The 14,004-nt window shown below is 39.1% G+C and overlaps 1 protein-coding gene across 3 annotated transcripts in view; it reads left to right on the forward strand.

Moving 5' to 3' along the window:
• Positions 1–14,004, forward strand: part of MYOF (myoferlin) — a 128,828-nt gene that overhangs the window by 52,847 nt on the left and 61,977 nt on the right. For all 3 annotated transcript variants that reach the window (XM_033130762.1, XM_033130763.1, XM_033130764.1), the window contains exons 16-21: positions 1,973–2,055; positions 4,087–4,125; positions 6,574–6,698; positions 7,854–7,970; positions 11,890–12,067; positions 12,569–12,693. In XM_033130762.1, coding sequence (XP_032986653.1) covers positions 1,973–2,055; positions 4,087–4,125; positions 6,574–6,698; positions 7,854–7,970; positions 11,890–12,067; positions 12,569–12,693 — 667 coding nt within the window. The remainder of the gene's footprint in view (positions 1–1,972; positions 2,056–4,086; positions 4,126–6,573; positions 6,699–7,853; positions 7,971–11,889; positions 12,068–12,568; positions 12,694–14,004) is intronic.

A 14,004-nucleotide genomic window follows, 5' to 3' on the forward strand; every position in this document is an offset into this window, starting at 1 on the left:
CCAGCCTCCTCGTAATGATTGGCCGGAATGAGGCCTTTTTTGGGTGTGTTCTAGTTAGATGGGGCATTCAATTGGCAGTCCTTAGCAAATAGCATCATCTTCTTGTTTTCGTCGTCATCATTATCATCGCCGTCATCATTACCTGATGATTATGACGTTAGTTCCTGGTTTTTGAGTACTACCGTGTCAGGTGCTGTGCCTCAGGCTTTACCTATTATTCCGTTTAGTCTTTAGAGCATCCCTATGGAATAGAGACTATTAGTTCATTTTACAGATGAAAACACTGAGGCTCAGAGAGGTCAGGTAACTTGCCCACAGTCAGATACAGAGGCCCAGGTGGGCCTCCCACTGTTGGCCCTAGTTTTTCCTTTGGCCAGATGTATTTGACTTTCATGTCACTACCCTCTTGGTACAGCAGGGTGCTTTGGGAGGAGCGGAGCAAGCTTCATTCTGTTCAGTGACCACAACACAGTTAATTGAGGGCCATGAAGGCCTGGGGACAGAATGTTCCTTTCAATGAGTGTGGGCTAGTTTTAAGGCACTTGGGACCTTCCGGTGACATTCTGGAGGTGCTCCAGGGGCCTCAGGAGCCCTCAGGGGTATGGTTTTGACCCCTACATTGCTCAGGTAACCACTCTGTCCTACAGGCTGTGCAGTGGGCTGATCGCTGCGCCATCCCAGAGCTACCTATGGTCACTACAAATGCTGAGATTTTTTTTCTGACCTAGTCTGCCCTCTCCAGAGCAATAGTGTGGCTTAGGATGCACAGAAGGACCCTGTTTCAATGGGGGAATTCTTGGATCCCGATTTTACTTTACATACCATATAAGGTATATGCACAACTGAGGGAAAACTAAGGATTCTTCAAATGTAGCCTAGACCCTTCTTAATGGACAAAGATGTAAGCCCCATGCATGTGGCTTAATACCCATACGTAATCATTTTTCCTCATGCCAACTGTATTTAATTTGTCACTTTCTATAACCTAATACTGTTATGTTTTATATGATGTATAATATTATATATAAAATACATATATAATATATAATAATAGTATACTATAGTATAATCTTTCCTCAAAATCCTGAATCTTTCCTTCCTCCCAGGGGTCTTACACTTCAGAGTGGGTATGCCACTAGATGGAATAAAGAAGAGGAAGAATTAAATATAGAGAGAATGTTATTAATATAAATCTTATTTTTCACATGTACTGTGTGCCCAGTCAGGACCATTTCATGGGTTAGGTTGACAGACTATTTAAGATACCCATGGAAAGATACACAAAGTTGTATGTATTTGTAGTGGGCAAACTTGTCCTTACCATATAGATAAGATTTAGGTTCTAGACAAGCAACTGTAGGCCAAAAAATAGCATCTATCACACAGTAGGTGCTCAATAAATATTTGAATTAAATTGAAAGGGAATCTTCTACCAATGAAGGCCCCTCATGTATGTATACCTTATTGTACTTTTTAAACCATCATGGTAATTAGTATGAACACGATAAAATATGTGCAGTTATTCTATGGAATATGATTACATTACATTCATTAGGTAATATGCCTGTAATTGATTCATTCATTTTATGACAATGGTATTGAGTGTGGCCATACGAGCTCGTAGGCAAATCCCTCGACCTCTGTAAAAATCTCAGTTTCTATAACTGAAGTGAGTTGTCTGACTAGATAGATCAATGTTTCCGAAAGGGTGGTTGGAGGACCATCTGTGTCAGAACCAACTGGGATATATACTTGTTATAAATGCAGACTCTTGTTCTCCAACTCTGCTTTTATTGAATCAAAAGCTTTGATAGGAAATGAGAGTCCGGGGTTTCCAAGTAATGTTTAAAGTGCAGTTAGGCCCACTGGACAGGATGATTTCTGAGGTCTAAGGTCTTCTCTAACTCTTATTGTTGTTAAAATGAAGACATCCTTATACTAGGTGGAGGCCTTAACCTGTTCTTTTACACAGGGACCGTCTTACCAAAAATGATGTCGTTGGAACAACATATCTACACCTTTCTAAAATTGCTGCCTCTGGTGGGGAAGTGGAAGGTAAGTCACACAACAGAGCTGGAACAAGACAGGGTGCCGAACTTCTGGAGAAGGAATGAACTAGGGTGGTGGCCACCTGGTTGATGGACTTTGTTTCTCCAAAGCCAAATGTGATGAGCCTAGTGAACCATTTCAGTGATGTTTTGGTGATGGCCATCCAAAAACTCTTTCTCAGTAGCTGTTTTATAAAATTTTGACTGTCAATAGAGAATGCTAGCACCTTATTTTTAGAGCAGCCCTGAAACAAGTTTGCCCAAACATAAAATAATATTCCCTTTCTTAACTGACTTCCTTGGCAGGAAAAAGGAAGTCAGATGGCAATGAACCATGTAATTTCTACTCCTTAAGATAATGTGTATTTTGTTGTCATGTATTTCATGGTAACAGGCATTGATAACTAATCAACTTTCCTTTTTGTTGTTTTCCATACGGAAAACTAATTGCTTATACCTGGCATTACAGTTCTGTGCGTATGTCTGAAATTGTAATAGGGAATGAAGGAGAAAAATTAAGATGGTAAGAGAAAAAATTTAATGTTAACACATTGATAATATCAGCAGCTTATTTTTTGTTACCAAAATAAAAAATAACATAAATTCTTATAATTTTAAATTATAAATTCTTATAATTGCCCATACATTAAATATTGAGTAAAGGGGGAGAATTTGAGACAAATTTTGTCTTGGGAAATCTAAGGTTCCTCTCATGGTCATCTTGTTCAAGAGAGAACTTTATAGATTTTTTTAAAAAAAAATATTGCTAATCAAAGCAACAGATACCATGAATAAGAACCTAGAAGATAAAAGATATGCTGAAGAAGATACAGATTTTCTTTCTCAAGAAATTTAAGACAAGCAATTAGAAATTCTGGGAAAAAGAAAACTGAACAAAGAAAATGTAGTCCAAATATAAAGTCATGTGTGGCATTATTTTAAGCAAATGATAGAAGTTAAGAAAGAGATTCCATCTGAACATTCTGTGCTAAGTGGGATAAAGGACCTATTACTAGAACAGCAGGTAACAAAGGAAATGTAATTGTAACGCCTTTTCTCCGCAGAAAACAATAGTAATATGGTTGTTATAATGTAAGCACTATTGTTTTTTATTTTTTATTAAACCTGTAGTCAAAGCTCTAAATAATGTAAATTTCATCGCCCATTACATTGTAAAAGTATAGAAGATAGAGACTAAGAAGCCTGTTCTTATCATGTAAGGAATCCAGATATAAAGGCTAGATTAAATCATTGGTTAGATAAAGATTGGTTATTTAAAGACTACAGTTATTGATTAAAGGTAACCAAAGAAGTGATTAAAAATCACATGGTAACTATATGGGGAGGGTAAAAATTATTGAATTCATTTATCATTAGCAGGAAGTCATTAGATAATTACCTAAAGAAACTTATTCAAGAAATATTGGAATAAGCATTTTTCTTGGTGGTATGGTGGTAACATCTATTCATCCATAAAAACAGAATTGTTACATGCAGTTTTCGCCCCTGATTCTGAGGTCTTCTCTCATTGCAGGCCCTGAAGACAGTCTGTTACAGGGTCTCAAAATAACAATGAGCAGCAGGCATCTCCCCAAAGAAAAAAATCATGTACTATAAACTACAGGCCTGTGCTTACACAGCCTCAGAATACATTCACTTGGCTTTGCTGGCCTTGGTCCCATCTAAGTCAGACGTGAGACAAGTAAATGTTTTATTAAAAACATGAAATGTTGGTAACGTCACCAGTCCTCCTTTGGTGGTGAGACACTAACTCTTCTCACATGGTTGGTTGCCCTGGGGCTGGAGAGGTGGGGTTATTTCATGTGTGGCAATTCTGCCAATTGTCACAAAGTTTTGAGCCATTTTGCATTTAAGCGGCGAGATTTGTATAAATTATAAAAGGGTCATGTGGCTTGGGTCTGCTTTGGGATTTTTCTGGTGTTGCTAAACCACTTTGGATTTGGTTAACTTTTTTAATGTGTCTCTGATAATGCCATGTTTCTCTTATGGTTTAACCAATTGTATTTTTACTATGTAGATGTCTCATCTTCGGGATCTGGGGCTGCATCATACACAGGTTTATGCTTTGTAATTTTGCCATCTTCTAGATCTTCCTATTATCTTATGAAGAATTTATCAATTGATTGCCTTTAGAACTTTTTTTTTTGACATTTTGCTGTCTTACTAATAATTTTTGTATTAGTGCTGTATGGTTGTCCTGCATGACTAAGCTTAAAACAAATGTGCTAACCAGGCATTGCTACATGTCTCATGTTTTCACCTAGATGCAAACCATCCTGTTTGGCTTCATTGTAAATAATTGTGATATATAACATTTTTTGTCATTGCTGTTTATGTTCAACAATAGAAGTATGGAGCACTAAATCAATTGTTTGAAATGTATGAAATAACTTTCCCGCACTTTCAACATGGATCTCTAGGTTGGAAGATGCTGAATGTTTTCTGCTTTGTACCTTGAAGGTCTTCATCTTTCAAATATGAGGGATCATACCCTGTCCTTTGGTTTGCACAGCTCTTGCCATTCTTTGCAAGTTTGCTCAACACTTTTCCACTTGACCATCACAACACTCCGAGGGCAGATGTGCTCCTAATAGAGGAGGACGCTGAGGTTTAGAGAGGTTTGTCATCCACCACACCCATGCTAATCACCCAGGTTTGTGGGGACAGGGAAAAGAGATATTGCTTGTGAGAAAGCTCTGCAAATTCTAACTCTGTGTCAATATACAGTGTTATTATCTGTCTTTATGTAATTGCACAATGTCACCTTCTTATGTTTTTAAGAATCTATTTCATTATCTTATAATCAGACTTTATGTAAATATTAAATAGTTCTTAGTTTTGTAACAACCTTCGCAGATTTGGTAATACTTCCTTCCTTCATTCATTTGCTCAACCAATCATCAAACGCCAACCAGTACTAGATGTTTAGGGAATCCAAAAAATCATGCTTGAATCTTGCCTCTCCCCCTGAAAAGAATTTGTAATGTCACAGAGATAAGCAGGTATTTAAGTTTCAAAAATTAAATATAAAGTAAACTTACAGAAATCCAAAATGCCAAGGAACTTCAGAGAGGTGTGAAAAATATTGTTTAAAAAATGGGTTGTAGCTAGGTTGGACGGAAACCCTGATGGCCAGGCTAAAGAATTTTTGTTTTATTTTTATAGGCTTTTGAGGAAGGACACTGGGGCATTTGATGTGACAATTGTGCATAAAATGGGTTAAGAAAGTTTGGAGGCAGGAAGTTTGTGAGAGAATAGGCTGACATTTATTGCTGTCCTGCATCTTACTTTAAATGTTCCTTTTCTCTTGATTTCTTCACTGAGATCACAGTTCAGCTTATTTTCTGATGGTGTGCATGGTTACTACCTTGCACAAAAGTGCCCAGGTCCATTTACACATGCAGGAGAGCCTCAAATAACAAAAAAGTTTAAAAAACACATGTCTATACAGTTTTGTCAACTGTTTATTAATAGGAATTCTGCTCACCTGCTACCTTTTACCTTTTTCCCTTAGTTTTAAGCACCGAGTTGGAAAGTTCCATAGAGGTGACCTGGTCAATCTCTTGTCCATAACAGGAATCGCCTTGATGAGATCTTGAAAGACAGGTTGAAGTCTTGGCCTTAACCTTTCCTCTGTCCCTAAGAGATTTGTCCCATTGTTTGACATCTCTAATTCACAGTAAGACCTTCTTTACACAGAGTGAACCAAAGTTGGCCTCCTCGTAACTCCCAGCAGTGGTCTTTAGCCTGCTTTTAGAGACAAATCCATTCCTCTTCCACATGGGAGCCATTCTGATGGTTTTAGGCAGCTCTTACATTCCCCCATGTTCACCCACAATCTCTCTTTGGCTCCTGCTATTTCCTGACATTGCCTGCAGTGCCCCTCATTGGGGGGTAGTCTTGCTAAGACCAGGTAGCAGAAATAAGGAGCATATTGGATGCTCATCACAGATAGAATGGAATGAATGGGGACTTCGTGTTGCCTATGAATATCACGTGCTTTTATAGGCATAGGCAGGCAGTTCATTGTTATATAGGAAAATTTCAAACGTCTTATATATTTTAACTTGAGACTAAATGATATTTTTTTTGGAACAGGTAAAGTTAATATGATATCATTTAAATGATATCCCAAAACAATATAATCTTTACCCCAATTGCCAATGACATGTTTTAAAAAATACCAATTATAAACTTGCAAAAAATGTGAAGATCATCTTGAAAGTCTTATTACTCTTTCATTTGAATAGCATTATCTTTGTGTAAGAATAATGTGCTTTCTTGAACTACCTCTAACATGTTTTTTATTTAATGTTTTCTAGCAATAATAAAAGGGAAATATGGCAAGTCTCACAAGTGCTTATATTTCCACTAATGCAACTAACTCACAAAATGGAGGAAAATAGTCTCACTCAGCTAACTAATAACTAATGTTTATTTCAATAGATTGAGTGTTAAAAGCCTATGATTAAAAAGCCAATCTAATGATGATGTTATCTTCCAGCAAATACAGGAGAAACAGAGGTGGGCTTTATTCCAACATTTGGACCTTGTTATCTGAACCTTTATGGAAGCCCCAGAGAGTACACAGGATTCCCAGACCCCTATGATGAGCTAAATACTGGAAAGGTTAGTTTCTCAATTAAGGTTTGTCATTAATGAATGTTGATTAATGAGATTTCTTCTTATAATGGTTATAATTAGGTCTCATAATTAGGGAACCCCTAACACACACACACACACACACACACACACACACACACACACACACACACACACCCGTTATGACTGACTAAGGGTAAAAGTCTCACACTCCTCAAGTCTTACGCTGCAAGAACAGGAAAGGATCTCGGAGATCATCTGATTGGTGATTGCAAATGCATAGCATGACCATTCCCCCACTCCTACACTTAGGGCAGATGTCACCAATCAATGCTAGTAAGCAAATGTCCTGCCTTAGAATTCGGTTCAACGCCATGTTTTAGGAATTTACCAAATGATTGGCAGTGACACGCCTAAGACATTCTTTGTCACTTTTGATCTGGTCCGAGTTCTTTATTTTGTGGCTGAGGACATGGAAGCCCAGAGCTGGGAAGTACTCTTTCCACCACGGTAGAAGCCAAAGTAATATCTTTTAGTTAGCCCCCCACCCCAAACCCAGAAACGGGCTGAGGTTGAAAGAAAAAACCTAGGAAGAGGGTGGAGGACTAGCTGTGGAGGTGGGAGCTTTCCCTTCCTCTCCAGAAGATTCTGTGGCCAACACTGCTGGATATGGTGGGAGGAGTAGCCGGTATTCATCCTTACATTCAGCCGCACCCAGGACATCTTTCTCCTTTACTTTCTGGCTACTCTGAGACTTGTTGTCCTGGTTGCCAACATGGCAGCCTTCTTATTCTGAGAAGAGGAGAAAAGGAGTCAAGTTACTGTAGGTAAATGCAGAGTCACTTTGCTGAAGTAGGGTGAGGGAGGCTGAGCTCCTTCCATTGTCACCCCCCAGCCTCTGGGACCCCCTCCAAGGTCCCTAAAAGCCTCTGACCTCAGTTATGGCTAAGATCCCTTTAGCCATGTCTCCCTCGGCAATTTTTGGGATGCTACCTGAAGTCATTGGCTCTTCTTTCAGATACCAAAATCCTGAATCCAGCCGAGATAGTCACTGACTAATTCATTTTGGAGGTCAGGACCACGGAAGGAGACCATTTTGTAGCTGGATTCACCTGACTAGAGAGACGTTCTTTTTGCTGCTGTTCATGCCTCGAGGAATAATCCTGTGTTGTTGCCTTTCAGGGAGAAGGAGTTGCCTACAGAGGCAGAATCTTGGTTGAATTGAGCACTTTTCTTGAAAAGACACCACCAGATAAAAAGCTTGAGCCCATTTCAAATGATGATCTGCTGGTTGTTGAGGTAAATGTTGGCGTGTGGATACAAAAGATGGCAAATTGGACAATTTGTTTTCATGCACAGTTTCTTTGTCACAGACCCTTAATATCCCATGCCTTGTGGGGGGTTATAACCGTCTTCAAGAGCTATTATTATTATCTGCTATTTTTTATCCTGCTTGACAAAAATTACCCCTTTCCCCAAATTCACTTCTGAAACTCTATACCAACTCCATCTACAAAGTACATCGGTCATTGATTGGAAGGAGAGCCCCGAGGCCCCAAAAAGGTGAAAAAAAAACCCACACCCATCTGTGTCCAATAGACTATAACTTACAAGATTTACCTTTCTTTGCTGTAGGTAGTTTTGCCCCAAGGCTACTAAGGGAGGCCCCTAACATCCAGACTTCCCTAAATGGTGTTGGTTGTTCCTTCTCAGCCACTCTTTGTACCCTGAGGGCACAGGGGAAGTGGGAAAGAGCTGGGGGAAGGGCTGAATTCTCAGCTGCACTACTCCAGGACAGCCTTGCTCTGGGGCAGGTAAGCAGATGGTATGGGCGCCCTTGTGGAGTTTGGACCTGTGAGGTGGTCCAACAAGCTGCTCCATCTGGGGCCACTTGCTCACAGTGTGTGGTACCCACTCTGTGGAGAGTTGGGTGATGCCCGGGAGCCTGAACTATTGTCTCATAGCCCAGATTCTCCTGGGTAAGGGTCCTATCAGGGCTTCTCCAGGTGACTGCAAGTCATACATGGGGAAATCCAGAGTTCTAATGGAACGATGGCCACGTGTGGCTGTGCAGGGCGGAACCAGCCCATCCAAAGGCAGCATCCTGCCCCTACACAGAGCCTCCTCATGCACCTTCTCTCTTCTCTGCAGCCCCCACATCAACAGATGGCTCTGGCTTAAATCCTGATCACGTATTTCTCAGGGCCCTGACTTGAACCCCAAATCATGTTTCATATTTTTGCTCCTTCCCTCCTCTGACACCATCCTAGATGGTTTACAAAGAAGTTATGATCTCTATATATGTTCTGACTAGCACAAGTAACTTCCTACTTTGTAATTTTTACACAATAATTCACACCAAATCCAGAATTGGCACAGCATTCTTGAACCATGAAGAGTTCAGGGGGCTTAGTTATGGGTAGTTAAGGGGACTCCTAACAAGTGACAAAAGTCCCACAAACCCCTCTCTACCAAAGTGACAGTGGACTAAGTAGGAAAGCTTTTAAATTCACAATGCCCCAGCAGCATCTTGGGAGGTGGGGCCTCGAGATAAGTATATTTTAAAGCTCTTCAGGTGATTCAATGTGCAGCTAAGGTTACAAACCAATGTTTTAGAAAGACTTTCAAAAAAGACTGTGACTCAGATGGGTTTCTGATGAAATCCTGTTGGAGGTTTCAATTATACCGTGTTGAAATTTCTTTAACCAAAATAGAGGTTTTTGTAATTGTAGGATGTCCCGGGGTTCTTAAGACAATAAGCTACAGTCACTGTCAGACATTCATAAAATGGTCCTCAGGAAGTTAAAAATAGAATTATCATATGATTCAGTGATCCACTGCTGTGCATATACCCAAAAGAATTCAAAGCAGGGACTCAAATGGATATTTGTATTCCCATGTTCATATCAGCACAATTCACAATGGCCAAAAGGTAGGAGCAACCCCACAAATCCATTGATAGGTGAATGGATAAACAAAATGTGGTACATACATACTGTTAAATAAACAAAGAAGCCATTAGACTGAGGTACTTTGGTGACTTATATAAGCAAACCAAAACCTAAACCTATAATTGCTTCAAGGTTAAGACATTAAAACCAAAGGACAATGAATCGCAAACAGCCAGCTAGGTTTTCTCAAATAATGCAACCACATAAGTTATAACCAATCAAATAATTTGTTTGTCTTCCTTCCGCGTCTGCTTTCTAAGCCTTCCCCCAGCTCCTGTTGGTGGAGAATGCCTAACCACTGAGGGTTTGTTGCTGCTTGATTCTAATAGATATTTGCTCAAAAATCTTAGATGTTTTAATATGTTTCAGTTTACCTTTCAACAATACAATGTAGTATTATTTGGCCTTAAAAAGGAAGGAAATTCTGATACATGCTGTAACATGGCTAAACCTTGAAGTTACTATGCTAAGTCACAAGAGGACAAATATTGTTTTGTTCCACTTATATGAGGTACCCAGAGAAGTCAAACTCATAGAGACAGAAAGTAGGTGAGAATGGAGAGTTGGTGTTTAATGCATACAGTTTAATGCATACTGTTTTGTAAGACGGAAAGAATTCTGTGAATGGATGATGGTAATAGTAGCACAAAAATATGAATGTACTTAATACCATAAAAAAAACACCATTTGTACACTTACAAATGGTTAACATAATGAATTTTATGTTATGTGTGTTTTACCACACACACAAACAAAGTTTTCAAAACAATTGTCTGAGTACTTCTGTAAATGAGTGACCTCCGTCTGGCATCTTACAAGCCACAGGAACCAGCTATGACTGTGTTACTGTGTTTCATTTTATAGAATAAAGGCACTGGTATGGATGAATAAGGAAGGAAAGGAAAAATCAATTAATAAATATCCCACAGGGATCAAATAATTTTGATTAGCTTCCTAGAAGTGAAAGGTATCACCTCTTTACTACTTAGATTACACAAATTGGTAGCAAAGTAGCAATGGAAAAAAAAACCAAATGCAACACCAAAAAGTCATGATATGCCAAAGTTAGACAGAAGGCCTCCATATCTCAAATTCAAGGACTACAGAGCTGGGAGTTCTTTCTCTAGGGGCTTTCAAACTAAACTTGCTATGGTGAGGAACTTGTCATGTAATTTGAATATTATCACTTATGGGTCTCCCAAGTCCACCAATGGAGCACATAGCCAAAGTGGCTACACTATGGTAACGACTGATGTTCTCACCCCCAAGCTGGACAAGTGTATACAGAGACTGGGTACCAAGAGGGATCCAGAACAGACTCTAGATGTGGACAATATTAAATGGCAGAATGCCCAGGACATAATCAAGTACAGCAACGTAGGCCATTGCATGGCTCTGACTGAACAAGGCAACGTGTGCAAAGATTAGTAGGGATGTGATACATAAAGAAGGAGAGAAGCCATCTGAGCAAGTATGTGGAGCAGGATGTGGATTTAAGAGACTTTTGTGCCCAAGTCAAGGGAAGCCTAAAGGGCTCCTGGTCATTTCTACTAGGCCGATACTCAGTGTGGTCAGTGTTGGCTGTGTGTTCAACTCCCTCACTCACATATATTCAGTAAACCAGTAATTTGGGGAAAAAAAAAAGGAAGAAACAAAGTTTGATTTCTATTTCATAAAAATAAGTTCATCTAATTTTACTTAGTTTTAAATCTGACCGTAACAGTTTTCATTTTTGTCCCTGATTAGAAAATTAATACTTAAACAATTCAAACAATTAAAAATGTATAAGTTAAAGAGTAAAGTTAGCCATAGTCTCTGTACATTTCCCAACATAACTGTTACCGATTTGATTTATATTCTTACAGACTTTCTACATGCCAGTATAAAAATATATATTTAATGGGTTCACTTAAAAATAAATACCTTTTTTTTTCCGTGTTTGCACATGTGTGACTATTAATACTTAAATATTTTTATGAACTTTCATTTCATTATAGGGGTGTAACATAATTTGTTTAACCAGTGGCCTATTGATAGACATTTGTATTATTTTCATTTTTTTCTCTATTTCAATCAATGTTGCAATAAACATTCTATCTTTGCCTACTTGCATGAGTACAAGGGAAACTGCTAGATTCCAGAACATTCTTCACTGGCATTTAATTCAACGCTAATTATTAGGTTTAAAATTATAGATGCTAGAAATCTACATGTAAATTGGAGCAGAAGGAGTTTCACTGAATCCTGTATCTGCTCATGCTTTGTAGAAATATCAGAGAAGACGGAAGTACAGCCTGTCTGCCGTGTTCCATTCAGCCACCATGTTGCAAGATGTTGGTGAGGCCATTCAATTTGAAGTCAGCATTGGGAACTATGGCAACAAGTTTGATGCGACCTGTAAGCCTTTGGCATCAACGACTCAATACAGCCGTGCCATATTTGATGGTAAGAGTGACACTAAGTTTTCTCTCCTGTACATGTTTACAGTGGGTGCAACACAGGACAAACCCCATGTGTCCAGTGAATGCTTTTAAAAAACAGAAAATTTTTTTTTTTGGTCCCACTTCTAGAAAAAAAAATTTATTTAGAATAGCAGTTTTCAGGGACAAATACATACAATTCTAATCTGCTATTCTCTGTATATTTCCTGCCACCGTGTTATATCATCATCACTGATGTTCGGATACATGATCCTGAACCACTAAAAGATTCTAAGATTGTTGTGTGCAGTTTACTAGGGAATTTTAGAGATTTTCAAAATGGGCTGAATGAATAAGAACTTTCTGTCACTCAGTTGCTTAACTGAATAAAATTAATGAACCCGACTACCTCAGACCGTTCCCCAAGCATACGATTAATCAGTAACCCAGTTTGCACATGTCTTTAACAAACATGTTGTTTATTTCAAGTGTCCAGTGTTCACTCACTTTCAATATTCTGCACTAGGGAACTACTATTATTACTTGCCTTGGGCCCACACAAAGCCAGTTGTTACCCTAACTTCATACTGGGAGGATATTAGTCATCGCCTGGATGCTGTGAACACTCTCCTAGTCATGGCAGAACGGCTGGTAAGTTTATCTTTTTTCTGCATCTTCTTTTCACTAGACAGAGTGAATTATGTATTAGTTAGGATGCAGGCTAAGCCCCTATAACACAAGATCTCAGAACATAATGGTAAGCAAGATAAAAGCAATTTCTTCAGTAACGGTGATCCAAGACTGTATGGAGGTTCGGTGGGGTTGGGTACCCAGGCTCTTAACCCCTTGTTGCTTTGCCATCACTAAGGGGTTGTTGTTAAATGTGTGTGAGACGCAGCTACCACTACATCCACCCTCCAGACTGAGGGAAGGGGAAAAGAGGGGGAGAAGATGACATAGGCCTTTCCATTGAAGAGAAAGACCCAGAAGTCACACTCTTGATTTCAACTCACATTCCATTGGCCAGAATCCTGTCATGCAATCACATCTCACTGTAAGGGAGTTGGGAAATTCAGTCTTATATCCAGGAAAGCGTATGGCCAGATAAAACTTCTCGCACTGTGAGAAAAGGAGAATGGCTATTGAAGTGGGTGGCAACTCACAGTTTCTGCCACAATTTTTATGTGAAGAATGGTGTGGAGAATGGTTCATTCCAATAGAAATGCAAACCTTAGAGCTTTGCTGTTAAAGCAGTAAAAATCTCTGCTGTGGGAAGAGGTGGGTTCAGAAGCACGAGAGGCTGACATGTTCCACTCTTGCTGTAGACTAGAGGCTCTTTCCTTGTTTGGAGGTTGGGGGCTTCCCTCTGGTGGAAGCCGCATAGATATGGTATCTGTGATTATCCATCTAGTTGTCATTGATGATGAGAAAGGAAGCGTTGTTCGGATTTTCTAATTAACTCAAAGATATCAAGTATACTAGATATCAGTATAAAATCCATGTGGTATTCATGTTTTGTTTTCCAAATTATATTAATATAAATTTTTTTCCTAAGATCTAACCTCTGTCAGGACTGGACCAAGATATGTGAGGGTCCTGGAATATATGTGATCTAAGACTCCATGGGAAAAAATCTAAAAATATTGTTTTATGCTATAAAGACAATATTGAAAGAGAATTTTAGATTTAAGTTAACTTAAGTATAATTGTCCACATAATAAAGCTGCAATGAATATGCAGTACAATTGTGGTATTAATTCCCTATCCCCTTTCTCAAGGGAATTGGTGGAGAATTGGTCATACCTCTATTTTAATTATGTGTTGGGTGTGAAGGGGAGCAGAGTTTGCCACCTCAAAATATGCCTCTTTGGGATATTAGTTTAGGCTGGTCAACCTGGGAGAAGCTCTGAAAACCAAGTAGAATTTACCTCTGCAAAAGGACATTTCCATCTGCGAGGGAAA

The sequence above is a fragment of the Rhinolophus ferrumequinum genome, chromosome 16 (assembly GCF_004115265.2).
Source record: "Rhinolophus ferrumequinum isolate MPI-CBG mRhiFer1 chromosome 16, mRhiFer1_v1.p, whole genome shotgun sequence".
Classification (NCBI taxonomy): domain Eukaryota; kingdom Metazoa; phylum Chordata; class Mammalia; order Chiroptera; family Rhinolophidae; genus Rhinolophus; species Rhinolophus ferrumequinum.